General features: G+C 42.9%; 1 protein-coding gene across 1 annotated transcript; it reads left to right on the forward strand.

Annotated features, from left to right (window-relative positions):
• The first annotated feature begins 5682 nt into the window (after positions 1–5682).
• CCL21 (C-C motif chemokine ligand 21) lies at positions 5683–6835 on the forward strand. The gene is made up of 4 exons (XM_058695047.1): positions 5683–5838; positions 5933–6053; positions 6142–6324; positions 6406–6835. The coding sequence occupies exons 1-4, from the start codon at positions 5772–5774 to the stop codon at positions 6437–6439; spliced, it is 405 nt and encodes a 134-aa protein (XP_058551030.1). The 5' UTR covers positions 5683–5771; the 3' UTR covers positions 6440–6835.
• The last annotated feature ends 15814 nt before the right edge of the window (positions 6836–22649 follow it).

Genomic DNA, 22649 nt, shown 5'->3' on the forward strand with positions numbered 1-22649 from the left:
AAAACAATGTCTGAGCAAAATGAGACTATCAATAAAGAGGTACAAATTATTTAAAATGAGCCAAACAAAAATTCTAGAGCCAAAAATACAATAACTTAAATGAAAAAAAAAAATAATAACTGGGGGAATTCAACAACAAACTTGAGAAGGTGGAAGGAAGGATCAGCATACTTGAATATAATGCAATTGAAATTACTCAGTCTAACTTGAATATAAGACCTGAAACCATAAAACTCCTGGAAGCAAACATAGTAAGTTCTTTGACGTCAGCCTTAGCAATTTTTTTTGGATCAATCTCCTTAGACAAGGACAACAATAGCTAAAATAAACAAATGGGATTACATCAAACTACATGTACAGTGTAGGAAACCATTAACAAAATGAAAGACCTACTGAATCAGAGAAGGTATTTGCAAATCATATATCCAATAAGAGGCTAAAATCCGAAATATATAAAGAATTCATACAACTTAATATAAAAACAATTTTTTAATAAGTAAAGGAGGGGAACCTGGGTGGCTCAGTCAGTTAAGCATCTGACTTGATTTCCACTCAGGCCATGATCTCACAGTTCATGAGATCAAACCCCATGTCCATCTCCGTGCTGAGAGCACAGAGCCTGCTTGGGATTCTCTCTCCCCCTCTCCCCCTCTCTCTCCTCTCTCTCTCTCTCTCTCTCTCTGCCCCTCTCCCACTTTCTCTCTCTCTCTCAAAATAAATAAATAAAAATTTTAAAAAACAAGAAAAAAATAAGTAGAGGATTTGAGTAGACATTTTTCCAAAGAAGACACACAAATGGCCAACAAGCACATGAAAAGATGCTTAACATCACTAATCCATCTGGGAACTGCAAATCAAAACAACAATGAGATATCAACTCACACCTGTCAGATTGGCTATTATGAAAAAGAAAAAAAATAACAAGTGCTGGTAAGGATATGGAGAAAAGGGAACCATAGTACACTGTTGGTGGAGTGAATTTGTGCAGCAATGGAAGCAGTTAGAGGTTTTTACTGGAAAATAAAATCAGAAATGAAAAAGGAGGCATTACAACTGATACCACACAAATACAAAGGATCATAAGAGACCACTATGAACAATTATATATATAACCAATATTCATAATATATATAAACAACAAATTGGATATCCTAGAAAATATGGACAAATTCCTAGAAACATACAACCTACCAAGATTGAATCATGAAGAAATAGAAAATATGAATAGACCCATAACTAGTTAGGACACTAAATCAAGAATAAAAAATCTCCCAATGGAGAAAAGCCCAGGACCAGATGGACCTGGTAAATTCTACCAGGTGAATCCTTCACTGGTAAATTGTACCAAACATTTAAAGAAGAATTAAGGGGCGCCTGGGTGGCGCAGTCGGTTAAGCGTCCGACTTCAGCCAGGTCACGATCTCGCGGTCCGTGAGTTCGAGCCCCGCGTCAGGCTCTGGGCTGATGGCTCGGAGCCTGGAGCCTGTTTCCGCTTCTGTGTCTCCCTCTCTCTCTGCCCCTCCCCGTTCATGCTCTGTCTCTCTCTCTCTGTCCCAAAAAAATAAATAAAAAACGTTGGAAAAAAAATAAATAAATAAAGAAGAATTAATACCAATCAAACTCTTCCAAAAAATTGAAGATGAAGGAACACTCCCAAACTCATTTTATGAGGCCAGCCTTACCCTGATACTAAAACCAGACAAGGACACTTCAAGAAAAGAAAACTACAGGCCAAGATCCCTGATTAACATACATGCAAAAATCCTCAACAAATACTTACAAACCATATTTGGCAGCACATTAAGAGTCATACACCATGATCAAGTGGGATTTATCCCTGAGATGCAAGGGTGTTTCATATATTCAAATCAACAAATGTGAAACACATTAACATAATGAAAGATAAAAATTATAGGATCATCTCAACAGATGCAATAAAAAGCATTTGACAAAATCCAACATTCTTTCATGATAAAAACTCTCAATACATTAGGTATAGAAGGAATATACCTCAACATAAGTAAAGTCATATATGACAATATTTCAGCTATATATTTCATATATGACAATATTTCAAGAGTGAAAGGTCAAAAGCTTTTTCTGTATGATCAGGAACAAAACTGGGGCACCTGGCTGGTTCGATCAGTAGAGCTTGTGACTCTTGATCTAGGGGGTCTGAGTTCAAGCCCCACGTTGGGCATAGACTTTATTTTTAAAAAATGTTTGGGATGCCTGGCTGGCACAGATGGTAGAGCATGTGATTCTTGATCTCAGGGTTGTGAGTTCAAGCCCCACGCTGGGGGATATTAGGAACAACAAGGGTGCTTACTATCAACACTTCTATTCAACTCAGTACTCGAAGTCCTAGCCAGAGCAATTAGGCAAGAAAAAGAAATGAAAAGTATCCCGATCGTTTGCTTGTACATTGCTTGTAAAATTGTCATTTGCTTGCAGATGTCATGATCTTATATATAGAAAATCCCAAGGACTCCACCAAAACACACACACACACACACACACACACACACACCCAAAAAACTAATAAACAAATTCAGTAAAGTTTCAGGATACAAAATCAACACACAAAAATTAGCGATATTTCTATATACTAACAACAAACTATCTAGAAGAGAAATTTTTTTTAAATCCCATTTATAATATCATCAAAAGCAATAAAATACTTAGGGCTAATTTAACCAAGGAAGTGAAAGAACCATACACTGAAAAATATAAGACACTGATGAAAGAAACTGAGGAGGACACAAATAAATGGAAAGATATCCTGTGTTCTTGGATTGTAATATTAATATTGTTAAAATGTCCATACTACCCAAAGTGAGCTAAAGATTCAATGCAGGATGAGCACTGGGTATTGTATGTAAGTCAATTTGACAATAAATTATATTTAAATTTTTAAAAAGATTCAATGAAATCTCTGTCAAAATTCCAATGGCATTTTTTACAGAAATAGAAAAAAAAGGCAACCTAAAATTCATATAGAACCACAAAAGACTTGGAGTGCCTGGGTGGCTCAGTCGGTTGAGCGGCTGACTTCGGCTCAGGTCATGATCTCGCGGTCAGTGAGTTTGAGCCCCGTGTCGGGCTCTGTGCTGATAGCTCAGAGCCTGGAGCCTGTTTCAGATTCTGTGTCTCCCTCTCTCTGACCCTCCCCCGTTCATGCTCTGTCTCTCTCTGTCTCAAAAATAAATAAACGTTAAAAAAAATTAAAAAAAAAAAAGAACAACAAAAGACTCCAAACAACCAGAATCATGAAGAAGAAAAACAAAGCTGGAAGCATCATACTTCATAATTTCAAACTATATTAAAATGCTATAGTTATTAAAACAGTATGGTACTAGCATGAAAACAGATACATAGACCAATGGAAGAGAATAAAGAGCACAGAAATAAACCCATGCGTATGTGGTCAACTAATCTTTGACAATGGCACCAAGAACAACAATGTTGGTAAAACTGGATGGCCACATCTACAGGAATGAAACTGGACCCATATCTTACACCACACACAAAAATTAGCTCAAAATGGATAAAGACTTAAATGTAAGACCTGTAACTGTAAAACTCCTAGAAAAGGAAAAACTACTTGATATTGGTCTTGGCAATTACTTTAGGGGGGTATAACACCAAAAGCAAAATAAACAAGTGGGACTACATCAAACTAAAAAGCTTCTGCACAGAAAAGGAAGCCATCAGCAAAATGAAAATGTAACTTAGGGAATGGGAGAAAATATTTACAAACTATCTGATAAGGGGTAATACCTAAAATATATAAGCAACTCATAAGCTCAATAGCAAAATAAACAAAATATGATTTAAAAATGGACAAAGGACCTGAGTAGACAGTTTTCCAAAGAATATACAAATGCCTAACAGGTATATAAAAATATGCTCAACATCACTAATCATCAGGGAAATGCAAACCAAAAACCACAAGGATATATCACCTCATACCTGTTAGAATGGTTATTATCAAAAAGACAAGAGATAACAAATGTTGGAGAGGATGTGGAGAAAAGGGACCCCTCTACATTGTTGATAAGAATGTAAATTGGTATATACATTATGAAAAACAATATGGATTTCCTCAAATAATTAAAAATAGAACAACATATGGTCTAGCAACCCCACTTCTGGGTATATATCCAAAGGAAATGAAACCACTACCTCAAAGTGATATTTGTCCTCCCTTATTCATTGTTATCATTATTCACAATGGCCAAGACATGGAAACAACCTAAGTGTCTACTGATGGATGAATGGATAAAGAAGATCTAATACATACATACATGCAATGGAATATTATTCAGCCATAAAAAAGAAGGAAACTGCCATCATGACAACATGGATGAACCTGGAAAGCCTTTTTTATTAAGTGAAATAAGCCAGACAGAGAAACACAAATAGTATATGGTATCATTTATATGTGGAATAAAAAAAAAAAAATCCAAACACATAGAAACAGAGTGGTGGCTGCCAGGAGTTGGGGGCAGGGGGAGCATGGGGAGATGTTGGTCAAAGGTACAAACTTTCAGTTATAAGATGAATAAGTTCTAAGGAGTGAATGTACAGCATGGTGACTGTAGTTAATAATACTATATTGTATACTTGAAATTGGTAAGAAAGTAGATCTTAAGCATTCTTACCACAAAAAAGGAAAAAGGTAACTATGTGAAGTGACAGAGGTATTAATTAACTTGATTATGGTAATTATTTCATAATGTATACCTGTATGAAGTCATCATGTTGTACACTTTAAATACATACAATTTTGTCAATTATACCTCAATAAAGTTGAGGGGAAAAACAAGGAGAAATCTTCATGGCCTTAGATTTGGCATAGGTTTCTTAAATATGACACTAAAAGCACAGGTAACAGAAAAATAAATAGATAAGTAGGACTTCATCAAAATTTTTAAATTCTATGTATCAAAGGACACTATCAAGATAGTGAAAATCCACAGAATAGGAGGATATATTTGCAAATCATATATCTGATAAGGGTCTATTATCCAGAATGCATAAAGAACTTTCAAAATCCAGAGGCGTCTGGCTAGCTCAGTCCAAAGAGCATGCGTGTGACTCGTGATCTCGGGATCATGAGTCCAAGCCCCACACTCAGTGTAGAGATTACTTAAATAAATAATACTTAAAAGAAATATCTTTGGGGTGGCTCAGTCAGTTAAGCGTCCGACTCTCAATCTCAGCTCAGGTCTTGATCTCAGGTTTGTGAGTTCAAGTCCCACACTGGGCTCCACACTATGCATCAAGCCTACTTTAAAAAAAAAAAAAAAAAAAGAACTCTTACAATCCAAAAATCAAATGCACATTTTAGGAAGCAACAGTCCTCAGCCTGTGGAAGAATGGGGAGAATATGGAACCTAAAATGCAGTGAAGAGGCAATCATAGTGTTCCAGGAGAGACACAGTGAAGCCTGGACCAAAACAGTGGCCAAAGGTAGAAAAAGGGCTGGACAGATTCAATTGATATTGAGGAGACAGACTCAGGAGGCTTGGGATCCGATGGGCTGTGTGAAGTTTTCGTTTCCGCATACTAGTGAGGCAGCCTTTCAGGAAGGAAAAGGAGGGAGATCCCTATTCTTGCATGGACAGAGTGGCTGGGGATGGAGGAAGTGAAAGTGTCTGCCTGCATAAATAGGCAGCAGACCAGTCCTAGCTGACACACGGACCCCCAACTTGCAGCTGTCCACCTCGCCGACCGCTCTGGCCTCACACTCACCTTCTACCACAGCCATGGCTCAGTCATTGGCTCTGAGCCTCCTTGTCCTGGTCCTGGCCTTCTGCATCCCCTGGACCCAAGGTATCAAAGAGGGAGTTGCCTAGGATGGGGAGAAGGGGAGGCGCGGGTGGGAGCCTACCAGGAGCCCCGGCTCCCTGTAAACCCCACCCTGCAGGCAGTGATGGAGGGGCGCAGGATTGTTGCCTCAAGTACAGCCTAAGGAAGATTCCCGCCCAGGTTGTCCGCAGCTACCGGAAGCAGGAGCCAAGCAGGGGCTGCCCCATCTCAGCTATCCTGTGAGTGGGTGCAAGAAGGTGGGTGCAGCTGAGTGGGGAGGGCATGGCGGGCAAAACTAGGACAGGCTTGCTAATGCCCAACCCCCAGGTTCTCACCTCGGAAGCGCTCTCAGCCAGAGCTATGCGCAGACCCTAAAGAGACCTGGGTGCAGCAGCTGATGCAACGTCTGGACAAGCCACCAGCCCCACGGAAACAAGTCCAGGGCTGTAAGAGGGACAAAGGAGCCCCCAAGTCTGGCAAGAAGGGAAAGGGCTCCAAAGGCTGTAAGAGGTGAGGAAGCTAGAGGGACAGTGGGAGGGAAGTGAAGGGGAGCCCTGATCAGCCCCTCAAACCCCTCTTCTGCCCTCCCAGGACTGAACAGCCACAGACCCCAAAAGGGTCATAGCCCAGTGACCAGCCTGGAGCCCAGGAGGCCCCCACCAGCCTCACTGGGGCTTGGAGCCCCAATCCAAGGAGCAAGAAGTGGGCTAGGAGAGGGGGTAGACTCAGGGGCCGCAGAGCAGCCACCTCATGCTGGCCTTGCCTCACCCCTTCTCCTGCTTCAACCATCCCATCTGTATACCCAGCCCTACCCTGCATGGCTACGTTGCCCACACCAGGCCAGACCCAGAAAGGCAGAGGAGGGAGAGTCTCCCAGGAAGTGTGAGAGGAGGCAGCAGGACTGTCCCCTCTGAGAAAAGGTCACCCAGGATACTGGACCTGACCCTACTCCCACTGCACCCTACTGCTTTCTTGTAAATACAATTTATATCTAACAATAAAAACCTGTTCCAGCCTCCCACCCAAGTATCTGTTCCTGTGTGTTTGCGTCAATGGGGAAGCCAGTGTCACTACAGGGTGGGGTCACACACTCTGGTCCCAGCCAAGAACTTGACCTGGAAAATTCTATTTTCTCACCTATCCCAAGAGTTTCCTTGCCTCCCAGTTACCCTGGCAGTAGAGGGATCTGGGCTGCTCCCGGTCTCTGAGAAATCCCTGTCAGTGAGAGATGGTAGACCAAGAGCACACATCGCCAAAAGCTCTGCAGGCCTCTGAGACCCTGAAGAGGGCTCTTCCCTGGTTATGTCCAGCATGCTATCACTTCAGGAGTGACCTCCAGATCTTTTCCTAGCTCTGCCTGGGACTGCCACCACTTTCCCTGGGGTCCTCTGAATACGAAGGTCCAAGGACTTCTTTGGGAGGGTCCCCAGAAGGGAGAATGGAACCTGGGCCTGCCTGTAACACAGGCAAACACAAGTTCTACTAAAACCTACCCTATGCACAGTTCCGGCCCTGGGACCCCTTCAGAGCCCCCATCCCTTCCCAAATACCCACACACTCCTGCCCTCATCAGTGAAGCTGGGTCTCTCTTTGTTTAATGGAGCTGTGTGCTTCTCTATTCCTATCTGGGCTTCTTGACTCCCTAAGCTCCCTCCCAGGTGGGAAAGCCTTCTCTCCTTCCCTTTCTTCCCTAGGGTACTTTAGCCCCTTTAACCTCTGAGACCAAGGACTAAGTCTCCTGTGGCAGGTATTTAGACCCCCAGAATTCAAATGCAAATCGGTGTCCTCTCTAAGAAGACTCTGGCCTGGCTCTTCTCTACCTCTTCCTCCCCAGAGCAGAGAACCCCTCATTGCCTCTTTTATCCCCATAGGGGATAAAAGGGATATAGGGAGAGGGAAAACCATTGGGGAGCCAGGCCATGTGGGAAAGAAGGGAATAGATCCTGGGTGAGGGGCGAGAAGCTAGAGGTGACTGCCCCACCACCTTTTCCTTCCGTGGGAGCCTGAGCACACCACATCATTTACTACTTATCATAAAGTCATTAAAGTAAGTGCTGTCTGGTCCTCCTGCAACGGGCAAAGATGGGGGCTCTTCCTACCTATCCTCGTGCAGCAGGTGTGATCTTAGTCTGAAAATTCAGATATGCAAGAATTACTGCATTTGTGTGTGTGTGTGTGTGTGTGTGTGTGTGTGTGTGTGTGTGTTTTAATTATTTTTGAGAGAACATGACCAGGGGAGGGGCAGAGAGAGATGGAGACAGAGGATCCGAAGCAGGCTCTGCATAGTCAGAACTGCAGTGTGGGGCTCAAACCCACAAATCATGAGATCATGACCTGAGCTGAAGTCGGACACTCAACCAACTGAGCCACCCAGGTGCCACAAGAATTATTGCATTTTAAAATGTTCTTTCAATGAACTTAATCCTACTCCAAGCCCCTGCACTGGAGTGCTAATGAGGAATTCAACATCAGGAAGTCTGGAGATCCTACTTGCCAAGGGCTGTGCAAAGGTCATAGAAACATCAAGGCACAGAAGAGGCATCCTATCTGCTCCCCACACCATCCCATCACTGGACATCAGTCTTACCAGTAAATGCTAAGGCCCCTGTGGTACTAGCAGGTATGACTCTTCAGGTGCTGGCTTCTCAAACTCTTAGCTCTGTGCCACATTAGAGACACGGGAACTCAGCTATAAAAGACTCTGGGCTTGAACCTGGCTTCCCATGACACCCCCACAGAGCCATTCACTCAGATGCTGACACTTGCTTCAACACAGCCAGGGATTACAGCCCATTGCTGGACATACATACCAATTCCCTCCCAGTCAGAAGACCTTTCTTCAAAATCCTTCCTCTCCCCAGTCCCTCCGGGGCATAACCTCTTCCCAGGTGTGCTTCCGACTTTTACAAAAGCAGAAGGGCCTTTGACATCAGGATGCCTCTATTCTTAGCCATGCCAAAACTCGAGGTTGCTCCGGAGTAAAAGGAAACACATAAGCAGAACTTTGTATTTTGCTAAATTATCCTGCTAATTATCTATGCCTCATCTGTGCCTCAAACCCTGCCCTGAGCAGGCATGCAATATATTCCTTATTCCATCAGAAAACGAGTGGCCACTGTCCTTATCTGCCTTCATCTTTGACAATGTTATCTTGTTCTTTCTTTTTTCTTAAGATGCATAATTTATTTTTTTTTAAACAATCTTACATTCTTTTTTTTTAAATTTTTTTTCTTAATGTTTTTATTTATTTTTGAGACAGAGAGAGACAGAGCATGTGCAGCGAAGGGGCAGAGAGAGAGGGAGACACAGAATCGGAAGCAGGCTCCAGGCTCTGAGCCATCAGCACAGAGCCCGATGCGGGGCTCGAACTCACAGACTGCGAGATCATGACCTGAGCCAAAGTCAGATGCTCAACCAACTGAGCCACCCAGGCGCCCCTTAAGATGCATAATTTAAAAAAAAAATAAGTAATAGTCATGGCTTTTCAAAATATCAAAAAACTTTTGAAAACCATTTCCTACAAATTTTTTTAATGTTTTTATTCATTTTTGAGAGAGAGAAAGAGAATGAGCAGAGGCGGGGCAGAGAGGTGGGGGTGGACAGAGGATTCAAAGCGGGCTCTGAGCTGATAGCAGTGGGCCCAATGCAGGGCTCAAACTCTTGAACCACAAGATCATGACCTGAGCTGAAGTCAGAAGCTCAATGGACTGAGCCACCCAGGTGCCCCACTTCCTGTAAATTTTAACTCTTAAGCTACTTCTTCTAGGAGTTAGTGCCATACATCTAAATACTTTGTTCACACTTCTGTTTCTCGGTTTATCTATTTAAACGTTGCCAATTGGCTTCCTATTATAAAAAATGGGGAATTAACTCTTACCAACCCTCCTCTTCTGTCACCCTGTCCTCTAAATATAGTCATACCACTATATTTAGGTCATGATCAGAGTTTACATTATTATCACCATGTAATTGTTCACTGCATAGCACAGTAGTGTACTTGGCTTACTTTTCCTTTGCCACTTGCCTTTTGGGGTTTTTCTAAGTTCTAATTTCTCTTCCATTTTTAAAACACCTCTATCTTGTCACTATCATAAACTCAATACTTTTCAATGTTTCATCATATGAGATGAATGAAAAACCCAATGTTTCAAATATATGTAATAGAGGAAACTATAGATACGTGTGTTTATAACCTTGAGATAGAAAGAGCTTAAGATGTAAAACCAAAACCAAACCAAGACAAAAAGATTAAAACCATAAAACACAAACCATAAAGGAAAAGATCAACACCATTAAATTCAAAGACTAGTAGGAGTTCAGGGTAAAGATGGCAAATTAAACACATGCATTTATTTGTACTTCTTCCTGAGCCCCAACTAAAACTACAGTAAATGTGTTTGGTGTGTGTATGTGTGTAAAGGACAGAAATGGGAGAGGAGATGAAGGTAAATTTCCAAAAGACTGCTGCTTAGACAAGGAAATATTTCCATAAAAACAAGTACAAAGCATACAATAAAATTATAAATTTGAAGGACTTCCAATGCCTTGCTCATGCATATGTAAAAATAAATATTTTACTGAATAGTAGTATACCTGTGTTCAATAGGGAGACAATGGCTTCTACTAGGAATGTAAAAGAAGAAAAAAAATTCTAAAGAGCAAACATCCCCCAAATTTACAAAATCATCATCCCCTCAATCATGAAAAGCCACTGTAATCCCTGGAATCCAGTTTTCCTTTAACACTAAAGCACTAAAACATTTCATTGCTTTAAAACTGGGTCTACTGGGGCGCCTGGGTGGCGCAGTCGGTTAAGCGTCCGACTTCAGCCAGGTCACGATCTCGCGGTCCGTGAGTTCGAGCCCCGCGTCAGGCTCTGGGCTGATGGCTCGGCTCGGAGCCTGGAGCCTGTTTCTGATTCTGTGTCTCCCTCTCTCTCTGCCCCTCCCCGTTCATGCTCTGTCTCTCTCTGTCCCAAAAATAAATAAAAAACGTTGAAAAAAAAAATTTTTAAAAAAAAAAAAACAAAAAACAAAAAACTGGGTCTATTGAGGGGCACCTGGGAGGCTCAGTCAGTTAAGTGTCCAACTTCAGCTCAGGTCATGATCTCCCAGTTCATGAGTTCAAGCCCTACATCGGGCTCTGTGCTGACAGCTCAGAGCCTGGAGCCTGCTTTGGATTGTGTGTCTCCCTCTTTCTCTGCCCCTGCCCTGCTCACACTCTGTCTCTGTCTCTCAAAAAGTGAATAAACGGGGGCGCCTGGGTGGCGCAGTCGGTTAAGCGTCCGACTTCAGCCAGGTCACGATCTCGCGGTCTGTGAGTTCGAGCCCCGCGTCAGGCTCTGGGCTGATGGCTCGGAGCCTGGAGCCTGTTTCCAATTCTGTGTGTCTCCCTCTCTCTCTGCCCCTTCCCCGTTCATGCTCTGTCTCTCTCTGTCCCAAAAATAAATAAAAAACGTTGAAAAAAAAAAAAATTATAAAAAAAAAAAAAAAAGTGAATAAACGTTAAAAATATATATATATATTTTTTAAATGGGTCTATTGCTTTAAAACTTTCTGCTAACAATAAGTCACCCTCAGGACCATTCAGAAAATTACTAATACCATGTTTTTAAATGATCTTGTCACTATCTCTCCCATGAAACAACACACACACTTATGAAATGATGGGCCAGCTCCTTCTTGTCAGAGTTGCCTGGGAATTAGAAGCCTCCCATTTCGGGGCGCCTGGGTGGCGCAGTCGGTTAAGCGTCCGACTTCAGCCAGGTCACGATCTCACGGTCCGTGAGTTCGAGCCCCGCGTCGGGCTCTGGGCTGATGGCTCGGAGCCTGGAGCCTGTTTCCGATTCTGTGTCTCCCTCTCTCTCTGCCCCTCCCCCGTTCATGCTCTGTCTCTCTCTGTCCCAAAAATAAATAAAAAATGTTGAAAAAAAAAAAATTTTTAAAAAGAAGCCTCCCATTTCCCCTGGCCTTCCTTTGTGAATCCTTTAAGGACCACTTTGATACAAATGTAAGGGGTTTTGGGGTGCCTGGGTGGCTCAGTCGGTTGAGCGGCTGACTTCGGCTCAGGTCATGATCTCGCGGTCAGTGAGTTCGAGCCCCACGTCAGGCTCTGTGCTGACCGCTCAGAGCCTGGAGCCTGTTTCAGATTCTGTGTCTCCCTCTCTCTGACCCTCCCCCGTTCATGCTCTGTCTCTCTCTGTCTCAAAAATAAATAAACGTTAAAAAAAAATTCAAATGTAAGGGGTTTGTATCCCATATCCTTAACCCTGTCCAGAGCTAGTGAGACCTCCTAAAAACATCTTAAGCTCAGTAATATGAACCTGAAACGAATTCCAAACTAAGCAATCAGATTTCTCAACCACACCTCCCACAATACTTGGGCCATACTCTGGCTAGCCACTATTTCATTCTTTCCTCATCAACCCAAGCCTTTAGAGGGTCATGATCACCAATGACAGAGCCTTTCTTTTGATATATTCCTTTCAAAAATTAAAAATGGAACAATATAGAGGTACCAGCACAGCACCACTAACACACTTGGCATCTGTACCTTGCATTAGGGCACAGGAATGTCAGAGGGACTGGGCCCACACTTACTATTTATGAAACTCAAAATTAGTTTGTTTCCTGGCTTTAAGCATTTACCTGTGAAAACGCCTTCAGCTCACTGGCCTCTTTTGTGAAGTTCTTTCTCTTTCCCACATCCAGGTGCTATTTTTCCTTGTATTTTGGGTCAAAATGATGCTGTGTTGTTTTATGAAATTCATCAATGCTTCTATCCTTTGGCATCAGTCTTGACCAATGAGTTACCATTTTCATAAATGCTTAAGTTGCCAAGCGTCTTTTTCTAACACCTATATTTTTAATTCTTCTATTGGTGTTTACAGTTCCACCTGCAGAGAATGTATTAGCTATGAAAAGAAGCTGAAGACTTTTGTTTTCTTCAGGACATCCCTTTCTCGGTGGTGACAAACCAAAACACCCCAGGGAAACTCTGATGCCATGTTCTTGAAGACTTTCGCCTTAGAGCTATGGAACTGTTGTCATAATAAATTTCAATCTAATATTAAGAGAACGAAATTCCACTATTGACCACCTGGGCAGCCAGAGCCAATTTCGGTTCAGAATCCACGCCGTCACTGCCACCACCACTCCCACCCTGTGAAACTCCACTTGACTGTGATAGCTGCGTTGCCCCGTTCCGCCACCAGGAGGCAGCATCGTCACCGCGGTCCTCGGTCGGCTACATGCAAACAGCAGGTTTGTGGGTTGAATTTTGTTTTCATTTCCTTTATCTTTCTGGGACCACAAAGATTTTTTTTTTATTACTTGTCCTCAAATGTGTCTCATGATAGGCCAGAGGTCTGGCGTTTTCCTGTGTCCAATGACGAATAGTATACATTCCTTTTCCGCTCATATCCATGTTAAAGGCCTTCATCCTCTGGCGCCGAGCCTCACGCCGGCACAGTTAGGCTCTCAATAAACCTTCACTGAACAAAGAAACCCTTTTTTAGGGTTAGCACCGTAATTATGCGGTGTAAGGAATCAATCGGGTGCAGGTTATTCTGTGAAGGAAGTGCAAGAGGTGATGTGAACTTCCTTTAGCCTTTAAGGCAAACATTATTTCGTCTTCTACGTTAGTGCCTTGGACTCAGGGTATGTTGGAGTGGGAGTGAGGGAGATAAATATTTGTAGACAAACACAGGCCTTCGCCCGCCCACGCGTCTCTGCCAGCGAGCTGTGTACGGACGAGTTCAGGGGCCTGAGTGGCGGGGATTTGGGGGGAGGGCCGTTGTTCTAAACCTGGGGTAATGGCCACCCGGGGGGGCCTCTGAGACCCACGCTGGCCCCAGGCCCCCGGGGGTGTGGTCCCACTTACAGTCCAAGTCTCCGCTCCGCGTATCCGGCCCGTTGTCCGGGACCTCCGGCTTCGGGGGCCCACGGGTGCCTGGAGCAAGGAGAGCACCAGAAGTCGGCCCGGGCCCAGGAACTCTGGGCCCAACGCCCTTCCCGGACTCTCTGAGGAGCCCCCTGGGTCAGGGCCTCCCCACCCCCCCGCCCCCGCCCCTGCTATAATACCCCTAGCCAACTACAGCTTCCCTACACCTCTCCTCCAGAGCCCCGCCCACTCGAGAGCCTCCCTTCCCAGGCTGGGGCGCCCTCTGCAGGCCTGGGAGAGGAGACACACAGCCACATACACCACTAACTGCGCGAGGTAGGTATGGGGAGGCCCACACACAGGATGGGCACCTCAGGTACACACATACACACACACACACACACACACGACAAGCACATCAGTCAAGCACAGCTCCAGGGACACAGCTTGGGATACACACATTCATTCATTCAACAAACACTAAGCATCTAGTCGAGGTCCTCTCCCCACAATCATTAACTCCCCTACCATGGACTTGGTTGACTTCCCAGGCACAGCTGCTCCCTTCCCTGTCCCAATAGCTATGGCCCACTATCCAAGGTCTGTGATTCCTGAGGTGTGGATATGGTCAAACCAGGAAGCATGAAGTCCGTGTGGGCTCCTTGGAGGAGTGTGGGTATAGGCTGGAAAAAGCTGCCCTGAGCTGTAAGATTTGTCCAGGGCTCACACAAAAGCAACCTGGCTGGGAAGTGGGTGAACTAGGTGAAGCATGTAGCCCACTTAGAGTTCTGTGTATGTGATCAGGAACTGTTTTAAACCCACCTGCTTGGCATCCAGTCCCCCACTTACACCCCCATTGGATCATCTAAACCAACGGCTAGGGAGTTGGTGCTTAAGCCTTCCACCCACAGACCCTGTGTCCTTTCCCTGTTTGCCATGAAAGTGGGTACCATCGTAACACCCTGACAGCACCCCTCCTTCTCTGATTCCTCTTCATATCCCTGATCTGTCGATGTTGGGGAGCTTCAGGACTTGGAACATGAACCTCTTCTACCTACACTCACTCCCTTGGAGATCTCAATGTCTTATGGCCTTACATACCATCCATATGCTCCCAAATTTGTATTTTTAGCTAAAATTTCTCCCCTGAACTTCAAACTCACATTACCAGCTGCCTACTTAACATCTCCACTTATATATCCAAAATGCTGCTTCATCCTAACAAGTCAAACCAGGCCCCTGATCTTCCCACACACCCACTCCTCTGTAGTCATCCACATCTTGGTAAATGCAACTCCATCCATCACATTGCTCAAGCCAAAAATATTGCAGTATTCTTGCCTCTTCTTTCCTCTCACATTGTATGCTGAACCCCGCACCAAAGCCCATGACTTTACCTTCAAAATATTTCCAGAATCTAATCACTTCTCACCAACTCCCAGTAACATTGTGTCCTCCTCAATTATTGCAATAGCCTCTGACCTGGTCTCCCTGCTTCCATTCTTGCACTACTTTGATCCGACAGCCAGAAGGAGACTTTAAAACATATCAGATCATGTCACACCTCCATTTAAAACCCTCCAATCGTTCCCCATCTCACTCAAAATAAAACATAAACCCTACAATGGCCTACAAAGCCTTAATTATTTGGCCCATATTAATATCTGACTATATCTCCCACCACTCTTTGCTCACTTCCCTCCCATAACATTGGCCTCCTTTCTATTCCTCAAACATACTCTCACCTCAAAATCTTCACACTTGCTATTTTCTTTGCCTAGAACATCTTCCCCAGATCTCTGAATGGCTCTCTCCCTCACCTTCTTCACATCAGCTTTCTGTTCAAATGTTGTCACCAAAGTTTTCCCTGACCACACTCCCCAATACTCCCTATCCCTCTGGCCTTCTTTATTTTTCTTCATAGCACTTACTGTCCTCTGAAGTATATACATTTTTCTTGTTTTCTTATTGCCTGTCTCCTTCATTAGAATAAAAACTCTGCAAGAGCAGAAACATCCATCTGTTTTGTTTACTGCCATATCCTAGTGCCAAGAACAGTGTCTGGAACATAGGGGGCCCTCAATAAATATTTATTGAATGAATGTGTTACAAATCCCTTGTTTGTTATTATTTTGTTATTTTACTCTTTCCTGCTGATTCTCAAGGTCTTTCTCAACAGGCATTCCAGGCAGACAGTAATGAAATTTAATTGAACCCTATTATGCTCCCTCTGCACTATACTCTTGTATCATTCAGGATCTTGGCGGGAAACAATGGCATGCCCAGAAAGGTTTAATGGAAAAAAATTTTAGTGAAGGAACCATTCACAAAGGTGAGGGCAGGGTTATTGTAGGCAGCCACTGCATGTGAATTAGTATACCTCCAAACCTCAGGCTGTCTCTACTTCCCAACAATGTTGACATTCAAAGTACTGCCTGAAATTATGCCCGCTGAGAGGAATTCCCTTCACCACTGTCTTTCAAGGCCACCTCTGAATGTAAGCAACTGTCTGCTTCTGACGGATGCCAGCATACCTTAGAGAACCATCTAAACATCAAGACCATGCATTTTTTCCCTCTGTTAACTGTAGAAAACTTCTCCTTGAAGGTATAAGTGTAATCAGAAGAAGAAACAATACAAGTAGGAATCTGAGCCACCTACCCATGCTTTTACTCCTGCCTTCTGAAATTTGTAAGGCCTGATCTCATATGTACAATGGCCATTTAACAATGGAATGATGCTACTGTGCACATCCAACTATATGATTTGCTATAGATAACACCCTTAGGCCACATTGGCACCGAGTGAACTAGAGTCTGAGTGTTCACCCAGGCCCAGTGGCAAATCAGGAACTGCTTTTCAAATAGAAAATAATCACTAGCAAAAGAGGTGTGGCCTTACTCCAACACCCTAAGGGTCTTTGCTGTAATTCTCCTATTGGAGCTCCTACAGCACCCTTTTTCTGCCACAGAAAATCTGAAGTTCATTGGATTTATGAGTCATAACACCCAAGTAGCAGCGCAACTTTCCTGGAAACTGGACCTGCTGCTGAGCCCTCCTTGCTCTGGGCTTCATTCAAAATCATCAGCTTTATGTCATATCCAGTAAATATTTTACAGCAGTACACCTAAATATAGCATATGTTGCCTCCAAAATCTAAACTTCCCTTTAAGTATTGTGTCTCTTTCTTCATGGTGAAGTTACAACACACCACAGACCACTGTTTTTCAGCTTCTCTCTACCCAGAGTAGCCGAGAAACTTCACCTATATGGCAGGATCCTGAATTTTTGTAAGATTTCTTTCTCTCTCTCTGGCACATATGGGTCTTAACTTAAGACCCTTAACTTAAAGCATTTAAGGGGACTGCTATTTCTTGTCCACCAGAGACAGTAAGCATAATGTCGTCAGTTGATATTCTATGAGATGTCAAGATTATGACAGTTGATATTCTATGGGATGTCCTGCTCTCATGACAAAGAGCAGGAATGCTGATACATCCCTGGGGTAAGACAGTGATGGTGTAGTCCTGTCATTCCAATTGAAAAACTGATTTCATGGTGCCTGGGTGGCTCAGTCGGTTAAGCACCCAACTTCGGCTCAGGTCATGATCTCACAGTTTGTGGGTTTGAGCCCCATGTTGGGCTCTGTGCCGACAGCTCGGAGCTTGGAGCCTGCTTCAGATTCTGTGTGTCTCTCTCTCTCTGCCCCTCCCCCACTCTCTCTCTCTGTCTCTGTCTCTGTCTCTCTCTGTCTCTCAAAAATAAATAAACATTAAAAATATTTTAAGAAAAGAAGCTGATTTCAATGGTCTTTAATTGACTGGTATAGAAAAAAAGGCATGTGCTAGATTATTAGCTGTAATATTCTGTGCCAGGCATTATGGCATCTCTTAGGTCTTTGAAGGTGCTCTAATCTATGCAATTTCTCTAGGAATGTAGCATTACTTTAAGTTTACTATTTAGTGGGAAATGTGATAGGGCAGGTATAGTTTAAAGGACTTCCACTTGGTCTTTCCTACTATAATTTTCCTTATTCACACAGGAATCAGTGTGGACATTTGGATAATTACTAAGTATACCTATTCCCACTATACATTCTGAACCTAGGAAATAATGTGGGCAGGTGTTAGAGACCCTCTGTGAGACAGACCTGTATTAAGATTCTCCTGTAACTTGACCTCTATAAACCTTCACTCCAACTGGCAGACCACAGTAGGATTTTGGGTCCCTAAGACTAGCATTAACTTGAGACAGTGTCTAATAATGCCCCAAAGGTCTGAGTATGTCCTATTCTACATTCAGACTCACCCTAGCAAAATGGCTACAGATATCTCTATAGAGAAGGCTTAGAGCAGTGACTCTCAAATTTTAGCATACATCAGAATTACAAGAAAGGCTTGTTAAAGTACAGACTGCTGAACCATTTGCAGAGTTGCTGATCCAATGAAGTTGGGGCAGAGCCCAATAATTTGCACTTCTGGCAAGTTCTCAGGTGATGCAGATGCTGTTGGTCCAGGGACCACACTTTGAGAACCACTAACTAGGAGAAAGATGTATAGAATCTACCTGTGAAAGAGACTCAAGCCCTCCCACCTTCCACTCGATCAAAGGGCTTTTGGTTTAGGAAACTGACTTAAGTAGAGGAACTAGGCAAAAGGTTGTAAATCCCCAGTACAATTTGGATCAAATTTTTGCCCACTTAGATGTTTCCACTTAGACAGGTCAAGTAGCACATCAATAAGCTGTCCATCTATTTCATCCCTAGGAATGCTATAATCAATTAGCTAGCACCACAGATCCCTGTGGGCAAAGCACATAAATTACCAACTTGTCCTTACAGTTTATATGTAATTTCATTTACCTTATTGCTTATGGTTAGGTGCCCACATCTGACCTCTACCACTTAAGGATTCCATTATTCCCCTTGAAATAAGATTGTCCAGTCCCAAGAAGGCATCTTCTATCCTCATCTCTTGCCTGCTAAATAAGCCACTATAGTACTTTTCAGAGAAGTTACTATTCCCTTCATTAAGCTTTTCTTATTGCCTTGGAGAAGGAAGTATCTTTTGGAGCCCTTCAGAGGTGTACAGTTAGTGGTTGTACATAATAAGTGCACTCCAACATTCCCATCTCTCTCAAATTTTCCAGTCCTTCCTCTACTTTGCCCCTCAAAGTATAGTCTATGGACCAGTAGCATCAGCATCACTTAGAAGTTTGTTACAAATGCAGCATCTTGGGGGTGCCTGGGTGGCTCAGTCAGTTAAGCATCCAACTTTGGCTTAAGCCATGACCTCATGGTCCATGAGTGTGAGTCCTGCATCGGGGTCACTGCTATCAGCTCGGAACCCACTCCGGATCCTCTGTCCCCACCTCCCCACCCCTCCCCTGCTTGTGCGTGCTCTCTCTCTCTCTCTCTCTCTCAAAAATAAAAATAAAATAAAAAAGAAATGCAGCATCTTGGGTTTCACCCCAAACCTACTTAATCAGAATCTACTGTTTAATAAGACTCCCATGTAAATCACATGCACATCAAAGTTTTATGTCAGTGAGGTTCTAACATCTCGACTTTATTGATCAAAGGCCACTGTTGAGTCCACACTTCCAGTAACCAACCCAACAGACTATTAATATCACTCCCAGGCGCTGAACTAATACAATTCTTGGGTGAGGGCACCCATGTCAACAAATTTGTCCTCACTGGTCCCCAAGATTCTTCCAATAGAGTTTCAAGTTCCTGCAAATCCTTCAGCATACATGCTGTTGTTCTTAGAGCACATCTTATATATCCCTGTAGGCCTGGAGACTATGAGGAGTTGTCAGGGTAAGTCTTGAAGAAAAAAATGCATGCCCTAGGAGTTATTAAAAACATGTTTTTAATGGAATAAAGGCCAGGTCATTCATGGTTTGCAGGAGGAAGAAGAGTGTTCTTCTACCAGCAAGAAATGTTCAAAAGAATTTGAAGATATTAAATTATCAGCTTTAGGGGCACTTGGCTAGCTCAGTTGGTAGAGCATGTGACTCTTGATCTCAAGGTTGTAAATTTGAGCCCCATGTTGGGCATAGAGATTACATTTAAAATTTTTTAAAAATTAGGGGTGCTGGGTTGGCTCAGTCAGTTAAGTGTCTGACTCTTGATCTCAGCTCAGGTTTTGATCTCAGGATCATGAATTCAAGCTCTGCATTAGGCTCTGTGCTGGGCATGAAGCTTACTTTAAAAAAATATTAAAATATTATAATTTTTTTAAAAAAACAAAAAACATTATCAGCTCTGTTTATCTCTGTCCAAACATCCTCATCACAAGTCTCAGAATCCTGCTCCTTTCCAACAGCACCCTAGCATCAGGTATGGTGAGGTTGTGCATTTACCTGGTGTTAAAACTCTACAACCCATACAATCAGGTCTTGGGCTTGATCCTCAGCCACATCTGTCATGTGATCACATACAATAGATATTTCTTAAGAATTCCATAGAGTTTATCTGGATCTCCACCGATACTTTGAGTTAGAAGTTCATGGTATCTGGGAATGCAAGCTGGTGCAGCCGCTCTGGAAAACAGTATGGAGGTTCTTCAAAAAATTAAAAATAGAACTACCCTACGACCCAGCAATTGCACTACTAGGCATTTAACCACGGGATACAGGTGTGCTGTTTTGAAGGGACACATGCACCCCCATGTTTATAGCAGCACTATCAACAATAGCCAAAGTATGGAAAGAGCCCAAATGTCCATCAACGGATGAATGGATAAAGAAGATGTGGTATATATATGCAATGGAGTATTACTCGGCAATCAAAAAGAATGAAATCTTGTTATTCGCAACTATGTGGATGGAACTGGAGGGTATTATGCTAAGGGAAATTAGTCAGTCAGAGAAAGACAAAAATCATATGACTTCACTCATGTGAGGACTTTAAGAGACAAAACAGATGAACTTAAGGGAAGGGAAACAAAAATAATATAAAAACAGGGAGGGGGACAAAACAGAAGAGACTCATAAATATGGAGAACAAACTGAGGGTTACGGGAGGCGTTGTGGGAGGGGGGATGGGCTAAATGGGTAAGGGGCACTAAGGAATCTACTCCTGAAATCATTGTTGCACTATATGCTAATTTGGATGTAAATTTTAAAAATTATAATAAAAAAGAAAATAAGTTAAAAAGAAAAAAAAAGAAGTTCATGGTATCTTTTCACCCTTTTTAAAAATGTTTATTTATTTATTTGGTAGGGGTGGGGTGCAAGAATAGGGGAGGGGCAGAGAAAGAGGGAGAGAGAGAATCCCTAACACAGGGCTCAATCTCACGAACTATGAAATCATGACCTGAGCCCAAATGAAGAATTGGATGCTCAACCAACCAAACCACCCAGGCATCCCTCACCTTTTTTTTTTTTAATGTAATTTTGCTAGCATTATCACAAACAGGCAGCCCATTCAACTATATATGTAATCACCATTTGAAATCCCACTTGTGGCCATAGTAATTAAGTACCTCTGTCATTTTTATCTCCTAATGCCTTGTCCTCCACCAACATTACACCCTATGCTTCAGTGGTGATAATCCAAGTGACTGTGATGTTTCTTCGTGCTTCAGATTACTTAGTGTCTTCTTTACCCATGTAAAGGGATTATCTGTGACTCATCAAACATTTGAGCGGCCCAATCCTAGAATCCCATTGTGGGAATCTATTTCCTTGGATCTCTTCTGGTACCATTTACTGTATCAATCAGGATCCTGGCAGGTGGCACACTCAAAAAATTTTAACCAGAAAGACTTTAATAAAGGAGCTATTTAAGGGGTGAGGTGAGATTAAGAAACCAACATGGGACAGTGAGGCACCCAGGGTTTAGCAATAGTGGGAAACCATTACCATACCAAAGCCTGAAGGGGCAAGGGGGAACAGTGTTTCAGGAGCCTTACAGAGAGACCCATAGAGAGGAGGGAGCCCCAAAGGATCTATAACTATAGATCAGTGGTTTTCAGACTCCAGCATGTATCAGTCACCTACAGGTGTGTTAAAATACAGATTATTCCAGTAGGTCTGGAATAGAACTTCAGAATTTGCATTTCTAACAAGCCCCCAGGTGATGGTGATGCTGCTGTCTGAAGACCACTCTTTGAGAACAACTACCAGAAAGAAAATTATTCACTGCCAGGACTGCCGCAAAATGAAGGATCTGGGGAATTAACCTCTCTCTCCTACCACCCACTGATCTCCTGCTGCTGCCTCCTGTGGACCAAACTAAAACAGAAGCTGGAGGGCAATTCAGTCTATACAGGTCAGCCTTCCAGAGAACAGAGCAGGGTAGAGAAGAGTGGAGAGTGGATGAGGGTGGGACGACAGAGCATAATCCGAACCACCATAAGCAAAAGAATGCATAGATCAATGGAAAATGAATAGATAGATGAACTGACATATATCTGAATGAAGGATAGAATAATAACAATAGTTAACAGTTGAAGAGTGTTTATTACGAGCCAGCCTCTAAACTAAGGACATTATTTGCATTACCTTAGTCCTAAGGAGTAGATCTAGCACCATTCCTATTTTACACAGAAGGATATTAAGACACAGGAACACCTATGGAGGAACAACTACATGGTCAACTAAGCATCGACAAAGCAGGAAAGAATATCCAATGGAAAAAAAAAAAAAAGACTCTTCAACAAACAGTTTTCCAAACAGGACAGCAACATGCAGAAGAATGAAACTGGACCACTTTCTTACACCATACACAAAAATAAATTCAAAATGGATTAAAGACCTAAATGTGAGACAGGAAACCATTAAAATCCTATAAGAGAACACAAGCAGCAACTTCTTTCACCTCAGTCATTGCAGCTTCTTACTAGACACATTGCTGGAGGAAAGGGAAACAAAAGCAAAAATTAACTTTTGTGACTTCATCAAGATAAAAAGCTTCTGCATAATGCTCTGTCTCTCTCTGTCCCAAA

Source organism: Neofelis nebulosa, chromosome 12 (assembly GCF_028018385.1).
Source record: "Neofelis nebulosa isolate mNeoNeb1 chromosome 12, mNeoNeb1.pri, whole genome shotgun sequence".
Lineage (NCBI taxonomy): Eukaryota > Metazoa > Chordata > Mammalia > Carnivora > Felidae > Neofelis > Neofelis nebulosa.

Excerpts from the sequence above, each read along its gene's own strand:
- CCL21 (XM_058695047.1), top strand. The coding sequence starts at position 5,772 with ATGGCTCAGTCATTGGCTCTGAGCCTCCTTGTCCTGGTCCTGGCCTTC. Across the intron at positions 5,839-5,932 it reads CTGCATCCCCTGGACCCAAG|GCAGTGATGGAGGGGCGCAG; the intron begins GTATCAAAGAGG and ends CCCACCCTGCAG. Across the intron at positions 6,325-6,405 it reads GGCTCCAAAGGCTGTAAGAG|GACTGAACAGCCACAGACCC; the intron begins GTGAGGAAGCTA and ends CTGCCCTCCCAG.